This window comes from Amphimedon queenslandica, unplaced genomic scaffold (assembly GCF_000090795.2).
Source record: "Amphimedon queenslandica unplaced genomic scaffold, v1.1 AMPQUscaffold_13433, whole genome shotgun sequence".
Lineage (NCBI taxonomy): Eukaryota > Metazoa > Porifera > Demospongiae > Haplosclerida > Niphatidae > Amphimedon > Amphimedon queenslandica.
The window spans coordinates 195,521-215,308 of NW_003546331.1; the positions used below are offsets into that span (position 1 = coordinate 195,521).

At 35.2% G+C, this 19,788-nt stretch overlaps 3 protein-coding genes across 3 annotated transcripts; 1 reads left to right on the forward strand and 2 right to left on the reverse strand.

Moving 5' to 3' along the window:
* Positions 1-80: 80 nt before the first annotated feature.
* Positions 81-7,990, reverse strand: LOC109581571 (protein still life, isoform SIF type 1-like). The gene is made up of 40 exons (XM_019995821.1): positions 7,795-7,990; positions 7,652-7,727; positions 7,459-7,578; positions 7,322-7,400; positions 7,141-7,262; positions 5,957-7,078; positions 5,792-5,907; positions 5,654-5,736; positions 5,505-5,594; positions 5,358-5,455; positions 5,264-5,312; positions 5,122-5,216; positions 4,990-5,070; positions 4,892-4,941; positions 4,787-4,838; positions 4,654-4,737; positions 4,520-4,606; positions 4,399-4,469; positions 4,208-4,352; positions 4,090-4,152; positions 3,976-4,039; positions 3,887-3,918; positions 3,757-3,829; positions 3,604-3,696; positions 3,466-3,552; positions 3,253-3,414; positions 3,098-3,201; positions 2,890-3,051; positions 2,694-2,831; positions 2,602-2,643; positions 1,981-2,083; positions 1,827-1,930; positions 1,662-1,743; positions 1,490-1,602; positions 1,300-1,420; positions 1,189-1,250; positions 1,037-1,136; positions 903-981; positions 627-848; positions 81-163 (listed from the first exon to the last, which is right to left on the reverse strand). The coding sequence occupies exons 1-40, from the start codon at positions 7,905-7,907 to the stop codon at positions 157-159; spliced, it is 4,746 nt and encodes a 1,581-aa protein (XP_019851380.1). The 5' UTR covers positions 7,908-7,990; the 3' UTR covers positions 81-156.
* A 19-nt stretch (positions 7,991-8,009) lies between these two features.
* Positions 8,010-14,887, forward strand: LOC100631992 (ras-related protein Rab-13-like). The gene is made up of 5 exons (XM_003386183.2): positions 8,010-8,138; positions 9,884-10,076; positions 12,143-12,303; positions 13,029-13,107; positions 14,435-14,887. The coding sequence occupies exons 2-5, from the start codon at positions 9,894-9,896 to the stop codon at positions 14,675-14,677; spliced, it is 666 nt and encodes a 221-aa protein (XP_003386231.1). The 5' UTR covers positions 8,010-8,138; positions 9,884-9,893; the 3' UTR covers positions 14,678-14,887.
* On the reverse strand, positions 14,887-19,758 carry LOC105312572 (E3 ubiquitin-protein ligase E3D-like). Its single transcript, XM_019995828.1, has 8 exons — positions 19,291-19,758; positions 18,527-18,743; positions 18,173-18,218; positions 17,135-17,178; positions 16,687-16,851; positions 16,295-16,349; positions 15,758-15,969; positions 14,887-14,970 (listed from the first exon to the last, which is right to left on the reverse strand). Exons 1-8 carry the CDS (start codon positions 19,701-19,703, stop codon positions 14,929-14,931), a joined length of 1,194 nt encoding a protein of 397 aa, XP_019851387.1. The 5' UTR covers positions 19,704-19,758; the 3' UTR covers positions 14,887-14,928.
* Between the last annotated feature and the right edge of the window lie 30 nt (positions 19,759-19,788).

The following is a 19,788-nucleotide window of genomic DNA, read 5'->3' on the forward strand; positions in this document are numbered from 1 at the left end:
TTAATTTTTTATTGGTATCCTGTTTATTTACAAATGTGTCATTTTAAGGTGTTAAATGATATGTCCAGCATTGTTATTAGTTTAAGTAATCAAGCAGTGTTGCACTTTGTTGATTATCAAATATCACCTCAAGAATAACAAAAGCAGTCAAATGCATTACAACCAGTGGCGGATCTGGGTGCAAGTTGATGGTAGGGCCAGGAAGTGGGTGTGTCCACTTTTCAACCAGTCATTTTATGGTTGGCCATTTTTATGATGGGTTTCAACAATTTCCTTATCTATGCAGTGCTTATAATGCTCTTCAAGCACTTGTACAGGAGATTGCACTATCTTTGCAACAAGAGTAGAATTGGAAATCTTCCTTACCTTCCTTATAAGGGAGTAACAGCTACTTAATTGTTATCCTCAATAATAAATCACCCACTTAACAAAATAAACCAACTAAAACCCTTGTTGCAAGGATTATGCAATCTCCTGTAAGTACTCTGGTGTGGCTTGTGGTTTGCTTTATCAAAACTTGAGGCAGGGAATTGTTTACATTGCATCTAATGAATCTCATTACTGACTTCTGATGCCCGGGCCATGGCCCGTCTAGGCCCGGGCCCAGATCCGCCACTGATTACAACAATGTTAATTCATACTCAGAGTCTATTGAGTCATTAATTGATGTCTTGCTTAGTTTAGGTGGTCTAAGAGGAGATGGTCTGGTCACATCATGTGATACCAAAACTTTAGACATATGTTGCTTGACTGGACTCAAACTGCCACTAATATTAGTATAAAGAGCTAACTGAGCTGTAATTGATTCTTGCAATATTTGTATTGCAACTGATTTCTCTTCTGGTGACCTGAATATCACAAAGAATTTTTATGCACTTGACAAATTTGTTAGAATGACTCACTTGCTTCTCAGTGTGTATGTTATTGTTTGACTGGCAACTTGACGTCCTTTCTGCACTATCTGCCACATTGATGACACTCCTATTAATAATAAATAACAATAAACAATATTCATGCATACACTGTACATATGTACCATCAGAGTCAGGCAGGTCATTCACTTTGCATTGAGCTAAAGGTAAAAGTGCTCTATGACTAATGTCATCAAATGATATTGATTGCTGTGTTAGACTAGCCTATATAAAGATACATTAACTAATTCATAGTATGTATTTATTATTATAATACCTTGCTGGGACGACGCTTTACTGTCTGCTCAATACACAGTAACATTACATTACTGTTGAACACTAAACAATGTATATATAATACAAGGACTTTGATTCACTTGGTTTTTACCGAAACATTGCATCTCTGGTCCTTGTCCCTTCCTCCAACCACGTCCCATTGTACCAGGTGCATTCAACCACATGACTGTCATGTGACTCAATAACTCACTGACACGGACACTGATACCAAACTAGTACAAGTATTTAAAGGAATAATGTCCATGAAATAGTTATCTCTATTATGCTACTAAGTAACTGACCTCTACTAGCCCTGATACTTCTAGTATTGTATCAAATACATTAGCGTACGACTCAGTAACTCTTTTCACTTCATTAATGTACTCAGTAACCATTGAAACAGATGTTAGTGTATCTAATTATATTAAAACATTCATCATCATTGTAATTTCAATTTTTGATTGATGGCAAAACCTTTTAAAATTTGATGCTCTTCCGAGTCTTTATCAGACATGTCTTTAAGTGCTTGTAGGAACAAAGGATATCGAAGAAGACGCTATAAATTAAAGTATTGTAATGTTTTTATTCATAGATGTGTAGTGTGTTTATTATACAGAGTAGTCGTGCACCACCACTCACCAATACTGGTTTGATCAATAATGCTGTGAGTGTAAGCGATGGGCTTTGTTTTGGGTTCCTGACCTCAAGAAACTCTTCCATTTCCTGACGATTAGTAACATTAACTAAAACAAATACATCACGCATTATAGTTTAGTGATGCTGCCATTCTTACTGAGAATGTACTCAAGCTCATGCTGCGCTGCACAGAATTGGCTGTACTGTCTAAATGTATCCAAGTGATTCATGAATGCATCTGATAGTTCTTTAACAAGAATCTGTAGGTATAAATAGTGACTATAAATTTCTTAATACATTATAAATGCAATGTATAGTAGTAGATGGATGATCAGTTGTCATCAAAAATGGCTAGAAGCTAAAAGTCCCTGTACTATATAGTACAGGGTTGTTGACCAAATTTTGTCAAAAATGAAAAAGAGAGAATTTCCCACTTTTATAATTTTTTCTGATACAAATACATGTATTTATGTCTTGTAGAAAGTTTAAGCTGATTCCGATCAAAATTGAATTTTTTACAAATTTTAAAAGTTACTCCAAAATCAGGCCAAAGTCCCTGTACTGTAGTACAGGGTTGTTGGCCAAATTTTGTCAAAAATGAAAAAGAGAGAATTCTCCACTTTTATAATTTTTTTCTGATACATATACATGTACTTATGTTGTGTAGAAAGTTTAAGCTGATTCCGATCAAAATCGAATTTTTTAAAAATTTTAAAAGTTACTCCAAAATCAGCCCAGTCCCTGTACTTTAGTACAGGGACTTAACCTTAACATTAACCTTAACATTCTCTGGGTCATCAGGAGACTTGTCAGGTAGTTCCTGCATTTAAAGAAACTAATGCTACAATAGTCAATAAATAAATGAATTACTTCAATTCTTCCAAAGAACTGCTTCTGTTGAATGACTACACTGAGGACACTGTCATATATAAAACTAATTTTATCCCGAGGAAGAAACAGCTCATATTTCATAGGCTCCAAATATCGATCCACAAGCAAATCTAATGCCTGTATATAAGTATATACACACTAACTCATGAAATTTTTTTACACCCTTTGTATTTACCTTCACATGCTCCTTCTCACTTTCAACAATTTCTCTAACACATTTGAACATTTTCTGCTGTGGGCTCATTGGTGGACTGGGAACTTCATCGTCAGTTTCTTGAGTTTCAGCCTCCTCGTATGCCTTCCACCTATCAAGGAGGCCAGTTACCTCTAACGAGCCCTAAATGAGATGAGAAATATAAGGCAAGTTATAAATGTAGACAAACTTTAATCAGTTGAAGTACTCTGTCTTCATCTGGCTCCAAATTGTCCTCTGACTCACTTGCTGTCAGACTACCGGAACTCCCTCCAAGTTTATGCAAGTCCTCAGCTAAAAGATATCAAGTATCGGTATATGCTCATACTTGCCTGATTGACTCACTGCTTGGTAGGGGAACAATCAAATCATCTAGCTTCATCTTCTTTTCCTGCGTTGGAGGAGAAGGACAGACAAGATCATTGAGGTGTAGTAGAGTAGTGCGTCCAGCAACGCCTACAGGAGCTTTATAATGTCTCGTACGAACAGTCAGTGTAAAGTTTGACTCTTAATAGAATAGATCTATTTATCAATAGCTTGACTACTGATATAGGATACCTTCAACTGCTGATAGTACTTCATTCCATGACATGTGAGCCACTGTCTGATCGTCAATTAAAACAACTTCATCTCCTTTACTCAATCCTATTAGTATGTGCATGGTATCTTAGTGTACATTGCTGGTACGTGCCATACCTAGTCTTTGGGCTTCACTATTGGGAGCTACGGATTCTATAATGACATGCGTCACTGAGCCAAGATTCCTTAAATCAGGTTGCAATGTAAGACCTACAATACAATACAATATGATGTATCAATAATGAGAATAAAATGATAATGATTAATTACCAATATTGTCAGGTGACGTGTCAAATTGGACAGTGATTATAAATTTTTGTGCTACTTCCAAATTGTTAAAAGCCTATTTTAAAGTGTGAATATTATCATTACATTAATTGCATGTGGTATAATAGCTTACCAGGTTCACGATAAATTCATCTTCATGAGGTACTAGTAAACAATAATAATAATAATAATATAATACAATTACAATACAATTATTGCTACCTTGCTCTTCTCCTTCCGGAGTTGTCAGCTTTAAGAAATGATCTGCCGGATCAAGACCAAATTTCTGTTAAATTTTATGTACATTACATGGCACAGTGTTTAGAAATGATTTACTTTGCAACATGTTAAGAGAATGTCATCAACTGTTAGATCCAAACGAAAAGGAACAGCACAAACCTAAATTAAAATAAAATTACAAATGGCCTTTAGTTAAATATAATAACAGGCTCACTTTATCTTGTAATATTGTGATCATCAGAGTTGCACCGAATCCAGTAGCTAAAGGATTAGGCTCCAATAGTTGTCTGTATGTTAGTAACTGTGATCCTACTGTTCCTGGTAGCGGCTCAGATATATTCGGTGAGCTGAAGAGCTTCCTATACTCACTACATGCAAAAGTGTAATAAATAGAATTCCTATTACCTTTTGGCTTTGCTGTCTCCCTTTCTGCCAAAGAATGTGAAATGCCTCTTCTTTTTCTTTTCAGTTGATGTCTAGAGAAAGTTTAGTATCACAAAGTGTGTATTAAATGGGAGTTTCATACTGCAATTGTGCTAGCTGGAGAGAGTGTTGGGCTCTGCATTGCACTGGCCCCAGTGGATGATTTAGCAGTAGACAGTCTTACATTTACCTATCAATCACTGTTAATGACAGAATACAGAGTATTTTTTCACATACCACTGCATGGAGAGATGCTACTGAAAAATTGCCGACTTTTGTAAGGTTCATCTTAGTAGACTTTGATACACTTGAAAGCAGTGGCTAAAGGAGCATAAATAACCAGTTGTTATTATTATTATTATTTGCATACCTGAGGATTAGGAAGCTCAGTGCATTGCAGTGATGCAAGATAGCACCGGTTTCTAAGTATGACAAAAAATCAATTGATAATCAAGTTATGTATGATAATTATTACCTGTAAATGATCATTTGATAATTTTCAATGTTCTCATTGAATATTGCAATCTGTGCAGTGGTGAAATAAACAGTTTTAAAGCAATAAATCTGTCATACTTGTTTATTAATTTTTGATCTGCTGGCATTATCAGTAACTGTTGTAGATTGAAGTTCTGCTAAATTTTTCATTTGCTTCTCCTATAAAATACAATGATTACAAACTATAACTTAAACGCCATAAATATTCACTTTTTCTAAAGCTTCTTCATTTTCTAGGATTACAGTATTTAAAAATTTAATAGAGACTTCTCTATCCAATTGGTCAGTAAAGTCGAATGCAGCAGCTGAAAACAATCATGATACAGGATCAATTTAAACTAATATCTCTTACCTGAATGAACAGAATGGATCCATTCATCAACAGCAGCTTGATTCACAGCCTATAATTAATGCTAATACCAGTAGTACTATTAGAGCCTACAGACCTGCATGTAGTATGTATTGCCACTGCAAGTGCTTAGGCAGAACAAGTGATCTCTTTTCATGTGATCATGGACTGGATGAGCAAGACTCTGTGAAATGTCTATACATACAAATACTGATAGTGACATATGCACTCAGTCTGCACTGACCAATCTTCATATCTAGCTGTGTTTCATTATTAGTGCCAAAAGGGCCTTGATCCCAGCGATGGAGAAAGATATACTTTCCTTTCAATACAGCTGTCAATGTAATTTAAAATAATAATTAAGTGAAGGACTTTGCATGCAATTATTATTACCCCAATGACTTTTCCATCTTCTTGTTGATTTCATGGCAACCTTTCGATTCTTCCTCACTAGTACACCTTTGACTTCAAGCCATCTAAAATAATAATATTAAAAAAGTTATGTGAATATAATCTTTTGTATATACTTACCCTGCTTTCTTGATAGAGTCTGTTTTCTTCCATTCCATTGAAGCAGCTACAGCACCTTCTGGTGGATAGGTACCTGTATAGTTTGGTATTCCGGCACTCTCAGTTGTCTCAGATTGCTAAGATTATAATATAAAATTAGATAAATAGTTTATTTCCATTATATACCTGGCTGCTTGTATCTGCTTCCCTTGCATTTGCTATGAAGTGGTGTCTCTTGTTTTCAGTGTCAGCTTGAGAGTATAACTCATTGTCAGAGGAGAATGGTAGACCACTATCAGAGCTGAAAGCATCAGGTGGCTGAAGGTAGTTGTTATTCAGTGAATTTTGTCGATTCATTTCAAAGTCTTCGCTGTCTCGCCTAGCGAGAGGCGGTGGGAGGGAGTCACGATTAGTGTCTTCAGTACTTCTTTGCTGGTGTAAAGTTGGAGCTGGGATATCATCAAAACTGCTGCTTGACATTCTCTTTAATGCACTCTGAAAGCTTGGACTAAGGAATGGGTTATTGGTGTTGTGTTTAGGCGATAGAGTTGGCCCAGGAGGAGGTGTAGGAGGCAGCAGGGGAGGAGGGCCAGCAGTGAAACTAGACTGTCTGGACAATCGAGCCTCACGCTCTGTGATTTCAATCAACTGAGATTTTCTGATATCCTTGAGAAAATCATCAAAATCAGCTAAGCACTTGTCAAGGACTACTTGTGGCACTTCAACACTTGAATCTCGAAGTTGATCGGTGGTGTTTGATGATTTCATTGATCCTTCTTCCTCATCCTCCTCCTCTTTTATATCTTCAAGTATCTTGTTCACTTGAAGAGGCTCAGTCGGTTGGAACAACTCATGATCAACACTAGAAGTATTAGAAGTATCATTATCAGTAGACTCAGTCTCCTCCATCTTTTTATCAGCCATCATGAACAGACTAGGAGGTGATGGCAATGAAGAAGGCGAGCCATTATTCGGCCCATCAAAACTTTCATCAGACAATACAGAACTTGAGTGTGGCAAAGGGAGAACACCCGATGGTATTTCAGCACTATTAACAGTAGGACTAACAGCATGGACCGGCCGATGCGTAGGCAGCTTAAAGTATGCTTCCATTTCTCCCTCTTCCTCTACATTAGGAATTGGCGTTGAAGTCATTGCAAGATAATCAAAACCATAATTAGGTCTCATGTGATCACGATTCTGCTCTCCTTGAGGACGCTGACTGATAGCAGGAGGAGGAGGAGGGCATATGTACGTGAGACGAGATGAAGTGTGACGAATGCAAGTATCAGGAGTAAAATTAGGAGGCTACATTATAAAATAAAATACGCATTAATATTTGCAATTATATTTTTATAATTATAACTTACAAAACAACTAGAGACAAATCTCAATGCTTCCGATTCTGTGAAAAAGTTAAGCCCGTAGACCTTTCCTGTATAAATGTCTTTCCATTGTACAAAAAATGGTCCCGTCCTTTTAATATCAGTACCTATTATTAATGCAACACAACAAGTATTCCTTACAAGACTCTGGTGAATATAATCAAACCTGGAATTGTGATATTAGAGCTAAAGGGGCATAGCTCTTTCTCTTCAGCATACACTGCATACTCATAGACTTCTCCTTCCTGTACACATGAGTATGATAATTATATGTGTCGGCGTCATTGTAAAATAATAACTTACTTGAAGGCATGCGACGTTAACATGTACAAGGCAGTCACAGATTGGATTCCACACCCAATTGAACTCATCGTCTGATATCTCACTGGCTTTACTGCTATCATCACTAGATGAGTCATCAGCCTACAGTAATGATAATGATAATAATAATGATGCGCAGGGTATGAAGATGGATACTCAGTTGCTTTGTTCTTACTGGTGCTGTCCTAAGAGGCACTCCGTCTTCATTGTCTCCAAGAATGCTGACCAGCTCGAGAACTTGAGCTAACAATCTAAGTTCACATAAAAGCACGTTATGTAAACGAGTGATACAGACACATCCCACTCTCTAAAACTCACCTAACAACGTGTTGACCTCTAACTCTCCACTCTCCCCCAACTCCTGACGTGCTCCTATCAGCAAAGTCATACGTCTCTCCTCCACAGCAACATTTGCAACAGACACAGCCCATGATTGTGCATAAAAAGCACACACTCTCTCCTACTGAATTGAAAACAGTTCAAAATGGACACCCACCTAAATGAGCCCCACCCAAAGATTGCTCCTCGTGAATATCATTTATCTGGATCGCCTCGTTAGACAAGGGGCTTACTCTTGTACCTTCTCATCGCACTCTCTCCCTCATTCTTGTAAAATAGGAAAGGGCCAGGTAGGGAATCAGGCTCCTTAGTTCCATTTACAGGTGAGTATATTAGCCGTATTGTACTCCAGTATCCCATTGGTGGGGGTCGTGAAGGCCATGCATATTATGGCTCCATTTTGCTTAATAATTGGATAAAAAATTCACTACTAGATCTAATTTTAGTGTCAATGTGATGTAATACAAGTAATAATAAGGAGGTTGTAAAATAGAACTCATGATTTCTAAGTATGAGGGCAGGCTATTTTTAACCTTTAGAATTGAAAGTGAAACAATACTGTAAGTGGGTTTTGATAAGTAGATCAGCTACTCCACAAAACAAATATTTTTTTCTGAGAAAAATTACAGTAGAGATATCACAAGGATTGTATGATTATTAGACCAACTGTTACTACACTACGTTGTTAATGATACAAAGGGAATGTGTCTTTATATAATAATTAAATAATTTAGTACATGCAGCATGCCATGTATAGTGAGATTGAGTAGTATTCTAAATATACCGTCAGCAATAACGAACATGACAATGTCAATAGTGTATTGTCATATCAGCATTATCTATCAATACATGGAGAGAGCAAGGTCATCATTATTATTACTGTTGCTATTGCCAGTGCATAGTGTTTTATTCAAATACAGTTGTTCCTAATACTAGTTTGTGTTAAAGATGGTTGCATTTGTTGATATTTTTTTTTAAGTTTAAATTTTGGCAAAGATAATTTCCATGTTTAGCATTATGACAATGCTACATAGTTCTGCTATTAGTCGATGATAAGAAATTTATTATAGACTATGTGGTTTATGATTACCCGATCAATGTACATGTACACATTCAGTCATCAATGGTCCAGTCTGTATGTATCCTTATACATGCATTCATTATATAAAGGACAACAATAGCTCTTCCATTATATGCAATTGAGTGTGTGTGGTTTGTGTATGGCATCAATGAGTTATTAGTGACTGTTCTGATAAGCAAAAGAGAGAAGTATGTAGTCTCCTTCACAGATGGAGTGAATTAGGTGTTGGACAGAAATAGCATGCAAGCAATTGCATACACACACACACACACACACACGCAGTGAAGCTATCAGCAGTAGCTATTGATATTAATTCTGGCTCTGTATAGAAGTGAAACTGGCTAAAATAGTACATTTCAATATGTATAGGTTGTACACCGAGGTAGAGGTTTCTATGGTATTTATTAACCGAGCGACTTAAGGCGGATTTACAATATGACATTAGGCCAGCGTACCGTCAATTTTTAATCAAAAGCGTGGGCGATTTGACCTTTGACGCATGCTTTCCGCTGGAATAGAACCAGATTCTATTCCAGCGTCAACGTAACGTCAGGACTAGCGTAATATTGTAAATCCGCCTTTATAGAAACCGATACCGAGGTGTATAACCAACTTCTACCATGACATTTGAAAACAACTACCAGCTGCCGATAATAAGACCACAGTTGACATACATACAACATATCTAACAGGCTAGCTAGGCAGTAAGGAATCAACCAAGCTTGACAAATGGACTAATAAGAGCATAAGCGTAGAGTGCCAGGTTTCGCTTGTTTTATTTAATAAACCAAGAGGTTAATAAGTGTTCCCGGGAGGTTAATAAGTGTTCCCGGGAGGTATCTAATAGATTTAGAAACCTGGTATTCTGTAATCTGATTGGTCAATTACAAGTAGGCATGATAGAAAATATATATATATATATTGTTAATTTTAATTATTTTTATCTTTGATTAGTTGATCGCTATATTATTACTTTTTCTCTTACAGTGCTATTATAATGGCTTCAGAGAGTGTATCATATGATCACATATTCAAGATAATACTGGTCGGTGATAATGGTGTCGGTAAATCCAGCATCATTAGAAGATTCTGTGAGGGAACCTACACGCATGACATGGACACCACGATCGGCGTTGACTTTTATTTGAGTGAAATTGATGTCAGTGGAAAGAAAATCAAGGTAATCCATCAATATACTAATGTATTAAGTTATAGAAATCACCTGTTATTATTAATTTTACTTCATTTAATTACTTAATAATCATTCTCCATATTACCATTACTCTACTGTCATTAATTTGGTATGTGCAGTATGTAGCTAAAATGGAAGTGAGTGAAAATGGTCCAGTGTATGTTGGCATGACTGCTATAGTTTCAGTTTCATTAATAGAAAAAAGACAACTCATCCAGTAAAATAAATATTATTATTAGTTATTAATTTATATAATCAACAGCTGTGTTAACATATTGGAACAATACTCGATTATTGTTTTATGATCATGTGACACATTGAGAGGGAGGGAGGGAGAGTGCTTAACATGTAATGCTAGAGTATAACTCAATTGTTTGTGATCGGAACCAACTTGAATTTTCAATTTGTATCAGAAAATGTAATAAAAATTTGAGAGGTGATGATTTTGTAGCCATTTTATGGGAAGAAATGTGGGCTGTAGTTCATGATTTTTTTCAAAAATTTGGTAAGATTTTTCCACAGGATTTGGCATACTGATCAGCATATTGTCAGTAGATTGTATCTGTATTATTAGAATTTTCCACTTTTATAATTTTTATGATGCATCTACTTATGTTATGTAGAAAGTTTGAGCTGATTCTAATCAAAATTAGATTTTTTACAAATTTTTCTCCAAAATTTGGGCCAAAGTCCCTATACTATACATACAGTACAGAGTCATTTGCCAAATTTTGCCAAAAATGAAAGGGAGAGAATTCTTCACTTTTATACTTTTCTGATGCATATACATGTACTTAAGTTGCGTAAAAAGTTTGGGCTAATTCCAATCGAAATTGGATTTTTTACGAATTTTAAAAGTTTCTCCAAAATTGGGCCAAAGTCCATGTACTATAGTACAGTGTCTTTGGCCAAATTTTGCCAAAAATGAAAAAGGGAGAATTCTCCATTTTTATAATTTTATCTGATGCATATACATGTACTTAAGTTGTGTAGAAAGTTTGAGCTTATTCTGATCAAAATCGGATTTTTAACGAATTTTTAAAGTTTCTCAAAGATTGGGCCAAAATCCCTGTACTATAGTACAGTGTCGTTTGCCAAATTTTGCCAAAAATGAAAAAGTGAGAATTCTCCGTTTTTATAATTTTATCTGATGCATATACATGTACTTAAGTTGCGTAGAAAGTTTAAGCTGATTCCGATCAAAATTGGATTTTTAACGAATTTTTAAAGTTTCTCCAAAATTGGGCCAAAGTCCCTGTTAGCCAAATTTTGCCAAAAATGAAAAAGTGAGAATTCTTCGTTTTTATAATTTTATCTGATGCATATACATGTACTTAAGTTGCGTAGAAAGTTTGAGCTGATTCCAATCAAAATTGGATTTTTTACGAATTTTAAAAGTTTCTCCAAAAGCCTTGTGGTGCCTAGTTGTCAGCTCATGAAGCTGTTTAGCTCACTGTAGTCACCCTCCTCAAACTTTCAGCGTAATAAGAGTATATATTGAAATTGTAGCACAGAGAGCAATGGTCATGGTCTTTGAATATACTTTTGAAGTTTTGCGATGTTCACTTCCCAAAAATAATGATGGAGTGGCTATACATTAATTCTTAATATAATAAGAATTGACAATTTATTGACAACTGCTTGACAATTAAGTCACAATTGAGATGTGAATTGTGGGCATATCCCTAATTGATGTCATTATCATTGAAAATTAACTGTATATATTTGGGAGGGTAAAGCTCATTTCACAAGAGCAGCTCCAGCTGTGTTTTCAACATTATTACCCAATCAGTCAATACTGATCATGCAAGCACACACACGCACACACAGTCTGTTGTGATACATTGCTACAAGTTTTCCCAAATCAATAATAATAATGAAGCTTACCCCTTTCAATTGATAATATAATTTAATAATGTAATATTGCAATCACGACACCATAATAATGTTATTGTGCAAGTAGGTTTAATGACATAATGGCCAGCACATGTGCATGTATGCTCTTCCTTAAGCAATTGCTGAATGATTCATTATGATACTATCATTATTAACAGGTGAAGATATGGGATACAGCTGGCTCTGAGAAGTACATGTCAATATCTGCAGTCTATTACAGAAAAGCAGACGGCGTCATATTTGTATTTGACATGACGAGACCTCGATCATTTACTAACGTAGTATCAGTTTGGATGAATGCTGTAGAGGCACAAGAAAGGTAAAGGCATAAGTTATCCGTCTGTTTGATACTCACATAATGCTACAGCTTCAGTACTTAAACGGGTTTGATTATCTCTAACCACCTACTTGAGGTGATGTCAAGGTTTCAAACCACAATGAAATTGCCCACACTAAACTGGTTTATGTCTAAACCGGTTTCAAACCACTTTAAGGTGGATTAAGGGGATATAGAGCGTTCAGAAATGTAATGTGATACATTAGTACACCCTATTGCACCATCATGTTTTTATCAGTGACATAATGTCAGATTGTTAAGAGGATATAAACTTGCACAGTCATTACCCAACAAGCCATTATAGTAATTATATGGTAATGATGTAATGTGTTAGGTACAGGATGTAGGCTTGATTAGATACATGATGGATAATTATGAGGGCATTTTGTGATTAATTATTATTGGTATCATTTATATATACAAGAGACGTAATAATAATGTACATGTATAGTGAAGCCAAGCGTAGGATATACATGTACATTTAAGTATATTTTATATTGGCAATATTGAATGCAAAACTTTGAAAATAAACAGAGAGGGTGAGGGAAACAAGCTAAAGGAAGTGATATTAAGAGGGAACGAGATAGGGAATGAGGGAGGGATGAAAGAAGAGGGGGGATAAAAAAAGAGGGAGGGAGGGATGAAAGAGGGAGGGAGGGAGGGAGTGGTATATTGTTTTATTGATATTGTTTCAATTTCATTATTAGTGGCTGTCCTGAAGCTATCAAAGTACTAGTAGGGAACAAAGCTGATCTTAGTCCTGAAGTAGATATGACGCAAGTTAAGGTGACTAAGATTATAATTTAATCATTATACAGATATATCTTTTGTGTGGAGGTTATTTTATACAGTAAGGAATGCAATTGGTACACACTAGGTGTCTACTATAAAGAGTATCCATTAGGAGAGGCCCTAGACTGTATTTACATCCTTTACTCCATATATAGCATGTACTGATTACAACATTATTGTGTTTAATGAGGTTTCAATTTGTTTACTATCCTTCATGATGCCTTACTATAGCATTTTCATATTGGCTAATCCCTCAACTGACTATACATGATTCAATACTCAATATAAGCTAGGTCATACAAATTATTCACAGCTTTACTCCTCTCAGTATGTGATGTAGTACATGTATTAAGTGGTATGTCTGTGTGTCACTGTGATGAGTCTGGGTAGGCATTGTCTGTATGTAGTAATCAAAGGCTTTGCATTGTCTAATAATCATAGTCATTCATATGATTTTCCCTTGTTCTCTGTTGTAACAATCTCACAGCATTCAGTCCTGGTATAACTGCTATGGCAGAATTAATGTTTTTAAAATCATTTTGGAGGTCTAGTCTCACAGATGTACATGTACAGTTAGTGTACTGAAAGTATATAAGCCTTTGTCATTATTGTAATTGTATTACGTAGTAATGGAAAGAATGAGGAACTGACATTAGGGGAGTATTGCACAGACTTGTTGTCTATTGCATTGATAAATCTGGCAAACAAACACATAAACAAAGATTGATCCCTGTTTTAAGGAGAGATTCTTAGCAAGTACTACTTGTGTGTGTGCATTAGTCTTGGATAAAGCAATATGAGTGACCAGTGACTAATTAGGCAGACTTTGTATGCTCATTACTTTCATTTCTGTGATGCTTTTGCCAGTATTAATGTTATTCTTGCACCATGTCTTGGTTTTCTTTACCCAAATTTACTCTATTAGTTTGCAATATATTGACACGCTGCATAATCATGAACATATCCAATTAAGCTGACACATTCTCTAAAATTAGATATTATACTTTTGATTTTTGCTCTGTGTTTACAAATGTGAATTATATAGTAGTTTTAGTTTTTTAAAATTATAATTATGATAATTTTTACCTCCTAATATCATACTGTGTGCATGTAAAGAATTCAAATTGGAACTGATCTATGTATCAAGTATTTAGAAACAAAAGAGAGGGAGAGAGAAAGGTGGCCTAGAATTTGTGTTTTGTAAATAACCAGACCAGTTGTGTTATAAACAAACAGCACTCAACATACATTGTAAACATAATGAATTTCCTCATCATATCTATTACTCAATCTCCCCCTCTTTCTCTCCCTCTCTAATCAGAGATATGCAGAGCTTCATGATATGAGACTAGTGGAAGCTAGTGCCAAGAGCAATATGAACATTACAGAGATATTTACCAGTCTAGCTAAAGAGATTATAGACGAGAGAGTCGCTCGAGAGAAAGACCCTGCGGGAGGAAAGAAGACGGATAGCTTCTACGTAGCAAGAGGGTCGGCAAACAAAAAATCAAGCAACAACAACAACGAAGGAGGAGGAAGAGGAGGAGGTGGCTGTAAATGCTAATATTGTACAGATTATAGATTATCGATATTATTATTACACAGTTATAAATTATTATTACTATTATTAATAATAAAGGTGTTATTATTGTTTGTGTGTTTGATGGTTCTTGTTAATGTCAGTTACTATCTATCACTTTCCCTCCCTCTCATTTTGTCTATCACTTCCTTTATTTAAAAGTTACATTATTATGTTCACTAACAGTTAATTCTATAATTCTCTTGCTTTGATCGTCACTTACTGACAGCTTATGCTTACGATTTGATTCGAATTAGTGGAAGTTCCAAATAGCTGACCTAGTATGATAATAAATGATAATGAAATTGTAGTCCAATATTGAGATCATGTACATGTACATCACTTGTTAATGCCAATGTTGATATTCATAGGAACAATGCTCAACTCACATACAACAAAGCACTCCACATGCATGTAAGAATGCTAGCAACATTCCTATTATTCTTGCTCTCAGTACACTTGTATCAAGAGTAGATGATCTACTCTTACTTGTATATATATATATATATATATATATATGCATGTGATGAATCAGATTATGATAACTTATTCATCCTTAAAATTAGCAGAACTATAATAGTGCTGGTTAGATATGGCTGCATAATTAAATTATAATAATATTAAATCTTGAAGATTAGATTTCGTGTGCATATGTACATGCATGCATAGATAAACCTATTTCGTGTGTTTAACAGTAATCCAACTATAGCCCATCTATACTGTTAGCAATGATGCATAAACCTGTTACAACAATGGGCTCTTTGTCTTGTGTGTGTGAGCCAGAAAAATGAAATATTGCTTGCCAGTAAATATGACAAAACAATGTAGTACCTACTATGCATGTGTATAATAATAGAAATTTTATAGTAATAATAATAATAATAATAATAATGATAATAATGATAATCATTCTGATATTGTGTGTTGGGTACATCTTTAAGACAATGCATGTGTGTGGTTCAACCTTATGTGAAATAATGGATATTCCCTTAGCCAGTCATGTGTACACATACATTGAATGTACGTGTGCGTGTGAATGTGTGGTTAAAGTTGTGCAATAGTAACCTTAAAGCAGTCATCTGTTGTCTTCTGAGTATTTCTTAATGATGGAGGTAAGGTGTAATGATTCTTTAATAATGCTTCGTATAGAATGAGACACTGTCTTAAAGGGAAGGCAGCCGACTCCATTACCCCATTAGAGAGTGTAGAGCTAGTGTCATCCTTTAGTACGAGCTTATACAATAGTTTTAGCACTAGCTTTGGTATTGAGGATCTCCCTGCAATAAATGAAACAATAATAATAATAATGATTATTAATGTAATTATTATATCAGATATAAATACTACACATACATTTTTGTATGCCTTAAGATAAAAAACAATAACTGTCATATTGTAACCTCTGCTCTTTTATTATTATGCAGGTGATAATCCATGCACTGAGCTTGTTGCTATAAGCTAGTAAATTTCTTGTTATTATTTTAAGACAAAGTGTCAATTTTATTGGTGATATTAAGTTTAACAACGAACACGATGATTGTAATAATTAATACACCTCAGCATCAATAATTCCATAATCACAATAATTATAATAATTCATACCATCTTTATCGACGACGTTTGTCATTATCCAACTCACACTGCGAAAGCACTGTATCTAAGGAATAGCTTAATATAACGGAATGATTACATTATGCCATTATACATGTTAGCTATACATCCTAAACACATAATACTATTATACATATAATTATACATATATACTATTATACATATATACTGATAGTATTATACAGTATATACTGTGCATTATTGATTAGCATAGCTTCAAGGAAAGAAGCAAGCTATGTGCATGACACACAGTGAACACTGTTAGGCTTCATTATAATCATATTAAAGTACAGCACATTACATGCATAATTACTTTAATTAGTCTGTAACATAATAATACTTTAATACATTTTGTTGATATAAGATTATTAGTAACTGTATACTTGCAATATTGGTTGTCCAGTTTGCGACTTTATCAAGAAATTAAAGCAGTTTAGTTCTTCTGATAGTCTGTAGAGTTTAGCAGCAAAATAATGTTCATCTTTCCTTCCCATCTCTTGATGCTTCTCATTAGCTTTAGTTGACTCATTTGAAATGCTAATACAAACCTTCAAATTTAAAACTTGGATAGGATCCAATAGATTAAAAGTACCGAAATACACACAAACAGACAATCATACACTCAATTAGGCTCTATCTTTCACTTTGTTGCACCATACACTCTCGAATCTTAATGGACACTTAAACAAAGCATTCCAAACACACACATTCACACACACACACACACACACACACACACACACACACACACACACACAGAATATCATTTCATAGGCTGTATGGCAGTCCCAGAGCTGTGTCATTCATCCTTTGGAGGAGTAGATGGATTACCTTATATCTGTCAATGTTTGCTATTGGGACACCCTTGAGAGAATCTGTAGGTTGAAATATACACAAAGCAGTAATTGCTGGCCCCTTTAATAAACTGAAAATGACATAATCTATATAGGGAACACTTGTTTATGTGATAAGTAATTTTATCTGAATGTATACATACAGGTGTGTGTGTGTGTATTGAGTTATAGTGACTCATATGGTAACGGATACATGTGATATTGGTGCCATAATTGATGGATAAGCTGAACAAAGCCTGAAATTGCATTTAAACAATGTTCAGACATTGTGTCAATTGCTTAATTTGATCTGCCGTTTTCATGAAACAGTCAGAAAGGGCTTCCCACAGCTAGAATTTTGGCATAGTGTCCATACAGCTTGTCAGTGAATTGTCAAGTACTTACTCAACCTGTGCAACTGTACAGGGTATTTCTATTTTGACAAAAATCACAAGAAAAGAATTCTTTATTTTTATATTTTTTTTCTGATACATATACATGGTCTTATGTTGCTTAGAAAGTTTGAGCTGATTCCAATCAAAAATGGATTTTTTATGAATTTGTAAAAGTTGCTCAAAAATCGAGCCAATGACCAAAGGCTATAGCCTTGGTCAAAGGCCAAATTTTGTTAAAAATGGCTAGGTGAGAATTCTTGATTTTTATAATTTTTCCTAATACATATACATGCTCTTATGTTGTGTATCAACTTTGAACTGATTCCGATCAAAATTGGATTTTTTATGAATTCTTAAAGTTGCTCCAAATGCCATGTACTGTACTGTAGTGCTTGTCAGCTCATGAAGCTCATGCTGTTTAGCTCACACTTTGTGGGAAACCCTGCAGCTGGACATGATTAATTTGTTATTACTTTAAAAATATATCATTATTATGTTGTTCAGACAAAATATTAAAACAACAAAGAATTTGGTTGGACAATTGAACAAAATAGTTGGATAATGTCTGATGTCCAACTGTTATTTCAGGCTCTGGGTGGGCTAGTCATTTTTTAATTAAAATTCCATTTCTTTGCACTTACCTTTGCTAATGTGGCCAATTGATACTGAGCATCTTTTACACCTCACCTACAAATGATGGGCACAATGGATGAGGTGAGAGTAACCCAATGGCAGTGTGAATGTGCTAGTAGTATAATGGTAGTACTATGATTATAATAGTATCTCAATAAACAATTTTAGTGTCCACAGAATAGCTTATAAGCATCACCATATGTCACATACAACATCATAATGATAGAGTGTGGGTCTGAGCTTATAAGAATCATCACAACACAATAACAATACATTATACAGTATATATGTATGAGTGTCTGAGTTAAAATTGACAGCTATTATACAGAACATATAGTATACGGTAAGCTTTCATTACATACGCTTGATTGGTCTTCATTCCATATCCTGTTGACCGATCCTCCCAGTATTGAGTCTTGTACCAGTATAGTCTCTTCTCCTATCAATATATCAGTCTCTCGGTGTGGGAATAAGGAATGAGTGTAGTCACTAATGGCATCTTCCTTGTGTGCGTGACAAAATATGTCACCAACAGTTTCCGTCCATTCCAGTGAAGGTAAAGGCAGGCATCGTTTAAAGCTAAGAAAAGATACACATACACACACACACACAGAGCATAATTGCTAGAATAGAAATACTGGCTACAATCCTGTATCCGTTATGTAAACATAATGAATTCAAAATACACTTTATGTTTCTTTTTATATATAAAAATTCAGACACAACACAAATAGGCGCACTGGCTTATAATAGTACAGGTTCCAGTATGACAATGACTATGCGATTGTACAGTACTACATTGCTGTTAATATCATGTACACTAGCATATTGAATAAGGTAAGCTCATGATAATAATGCACAAAGTATGCAAATGGAACCAGAACTGCTGTATGCAAGCATGCCAGTGTGCTGTGGGACTTTAATACGTAATGAATATACAAACAGGATACTGTAGGTTCACATTAAAGGTAAGTGTATGTACATTAGATGCAATCAATCCTTGTCAATCAACATTGTGTGTCTAGTTAAGCCTAGACATTATAGGTATACATGGATACATCAATAAGTGTGGACAGACTGTCAATACACATGCAAGAGTATTAGATTAGTATAAACAGGAGCTAACCAATGCCTCATTAGCCTCTCGTGACAGAAACGGCAGCTCATTATTACGTTTGGTGCGTCACCAGTCTCTGGTACATTAAGTATCGAACTAATTGTTTCCCTAATCCCTTCCAATCTGTGACATGTTGATTTGTGTGGGCGAGTCTTGAAACGTACGTGAGTCCCTTCGTTGGGTATCGTCTTGAGATTAATCATTGAATTTGGTATGAGAGGAGGCAGAGGAGTATCCCACCAGTTACATATTGTCAATGGTGGTGCTTCTTCATTGTCACAGCATGAACTGTTCTTGTAAGATATTTTAAAAGGTGAAAATATCAATGTTCCATTCCCTGCTGCTGAAGGAGGTGACACGACTATCAACAAAGACTGGATGTTGGGGAAAAACTCAAGATAATGCAAAGTTCCCTCTGCCATTTTCGGATCATCACCACCCACGCATAACGATTCCAGAGATTTCGCGAACCGAATAATCAATTAATTTGAAAATTTGAAGCTAACG

What these genes read in the sequence shown, in the direction of transcription:
- LOC109581571 (XM_019995821.1), bottom strand. Translation starts at nt 7,907, where the DNA reads ATGGGCTGTGTCTGTTGCAAATGTTGCTGTGGAGGAGAGACGTATGAC. An exon ending in GATTTGTCTCTAGTTGTTTT is followed by an intron (nt 7,079 to 7,140) that starts GTAAGTTATAAT and finishes TTTATAATGTAG; the next exon opens with CCTCCTAATTTTACTCCTGA. An exon ending in GAGTACTTCAACTGATTAAA is followed by an intron (nt 3,052 to 3,097) that starts GTTTGTCTACAT and finishes CATCTCATTTAG; the next exon opens with GGCTCGTTAGAGGTAACTGG.
- LOC105312572 (XM_019995828.1), bottom strand. Translation starts at nt 19,703, where the DNA reads ATGGCAGAGGGAACTTTGCATTATCTTGAGTTTTTCCCCAACATCCAG. An exon ending in AAACGTCGTCGATAAAGATG is followed by an intron (nt 15,970 to 16,294) that starts GTATGAATTATT and finishes CATTTATTGCAG; the next exon opens with GGAGATCCTCAATACCAAAG. An exon ending in CAACAGATGACTGCTTTAAG is followed by an intron (nt 14,971 to 15,757) that starts GTTACTATTGCA and finishes TTATCATACTAG; the next exon opens with GTCAGCTATTTGGAACTTCC.
- LOC100631992 (XM_003386183.2), top strand. Translation starts at nt 9,894, where the DNA reads ATGGCTTCAGAGAGTGTATCATATGATCACATATTCAAGATAATACTG. An exon ending in TCAGTGGAAAGAAAATCAAG is followed by an intron (nt 10,077 to 12,142) that starts GTAATCCATCAA and finishes CATTATTAACAG; the next exon opens with GTGAAGATATGGGATACAGC. An exon ending in TAGATATGACGCAAGTTAAG is followed by an intron (nt 13,108 to 14,434) that starts GTGACTAAGATT and finishes CTCTCTAATCAG; the next exon opens with AGATATGCAGAGCTTCATGA.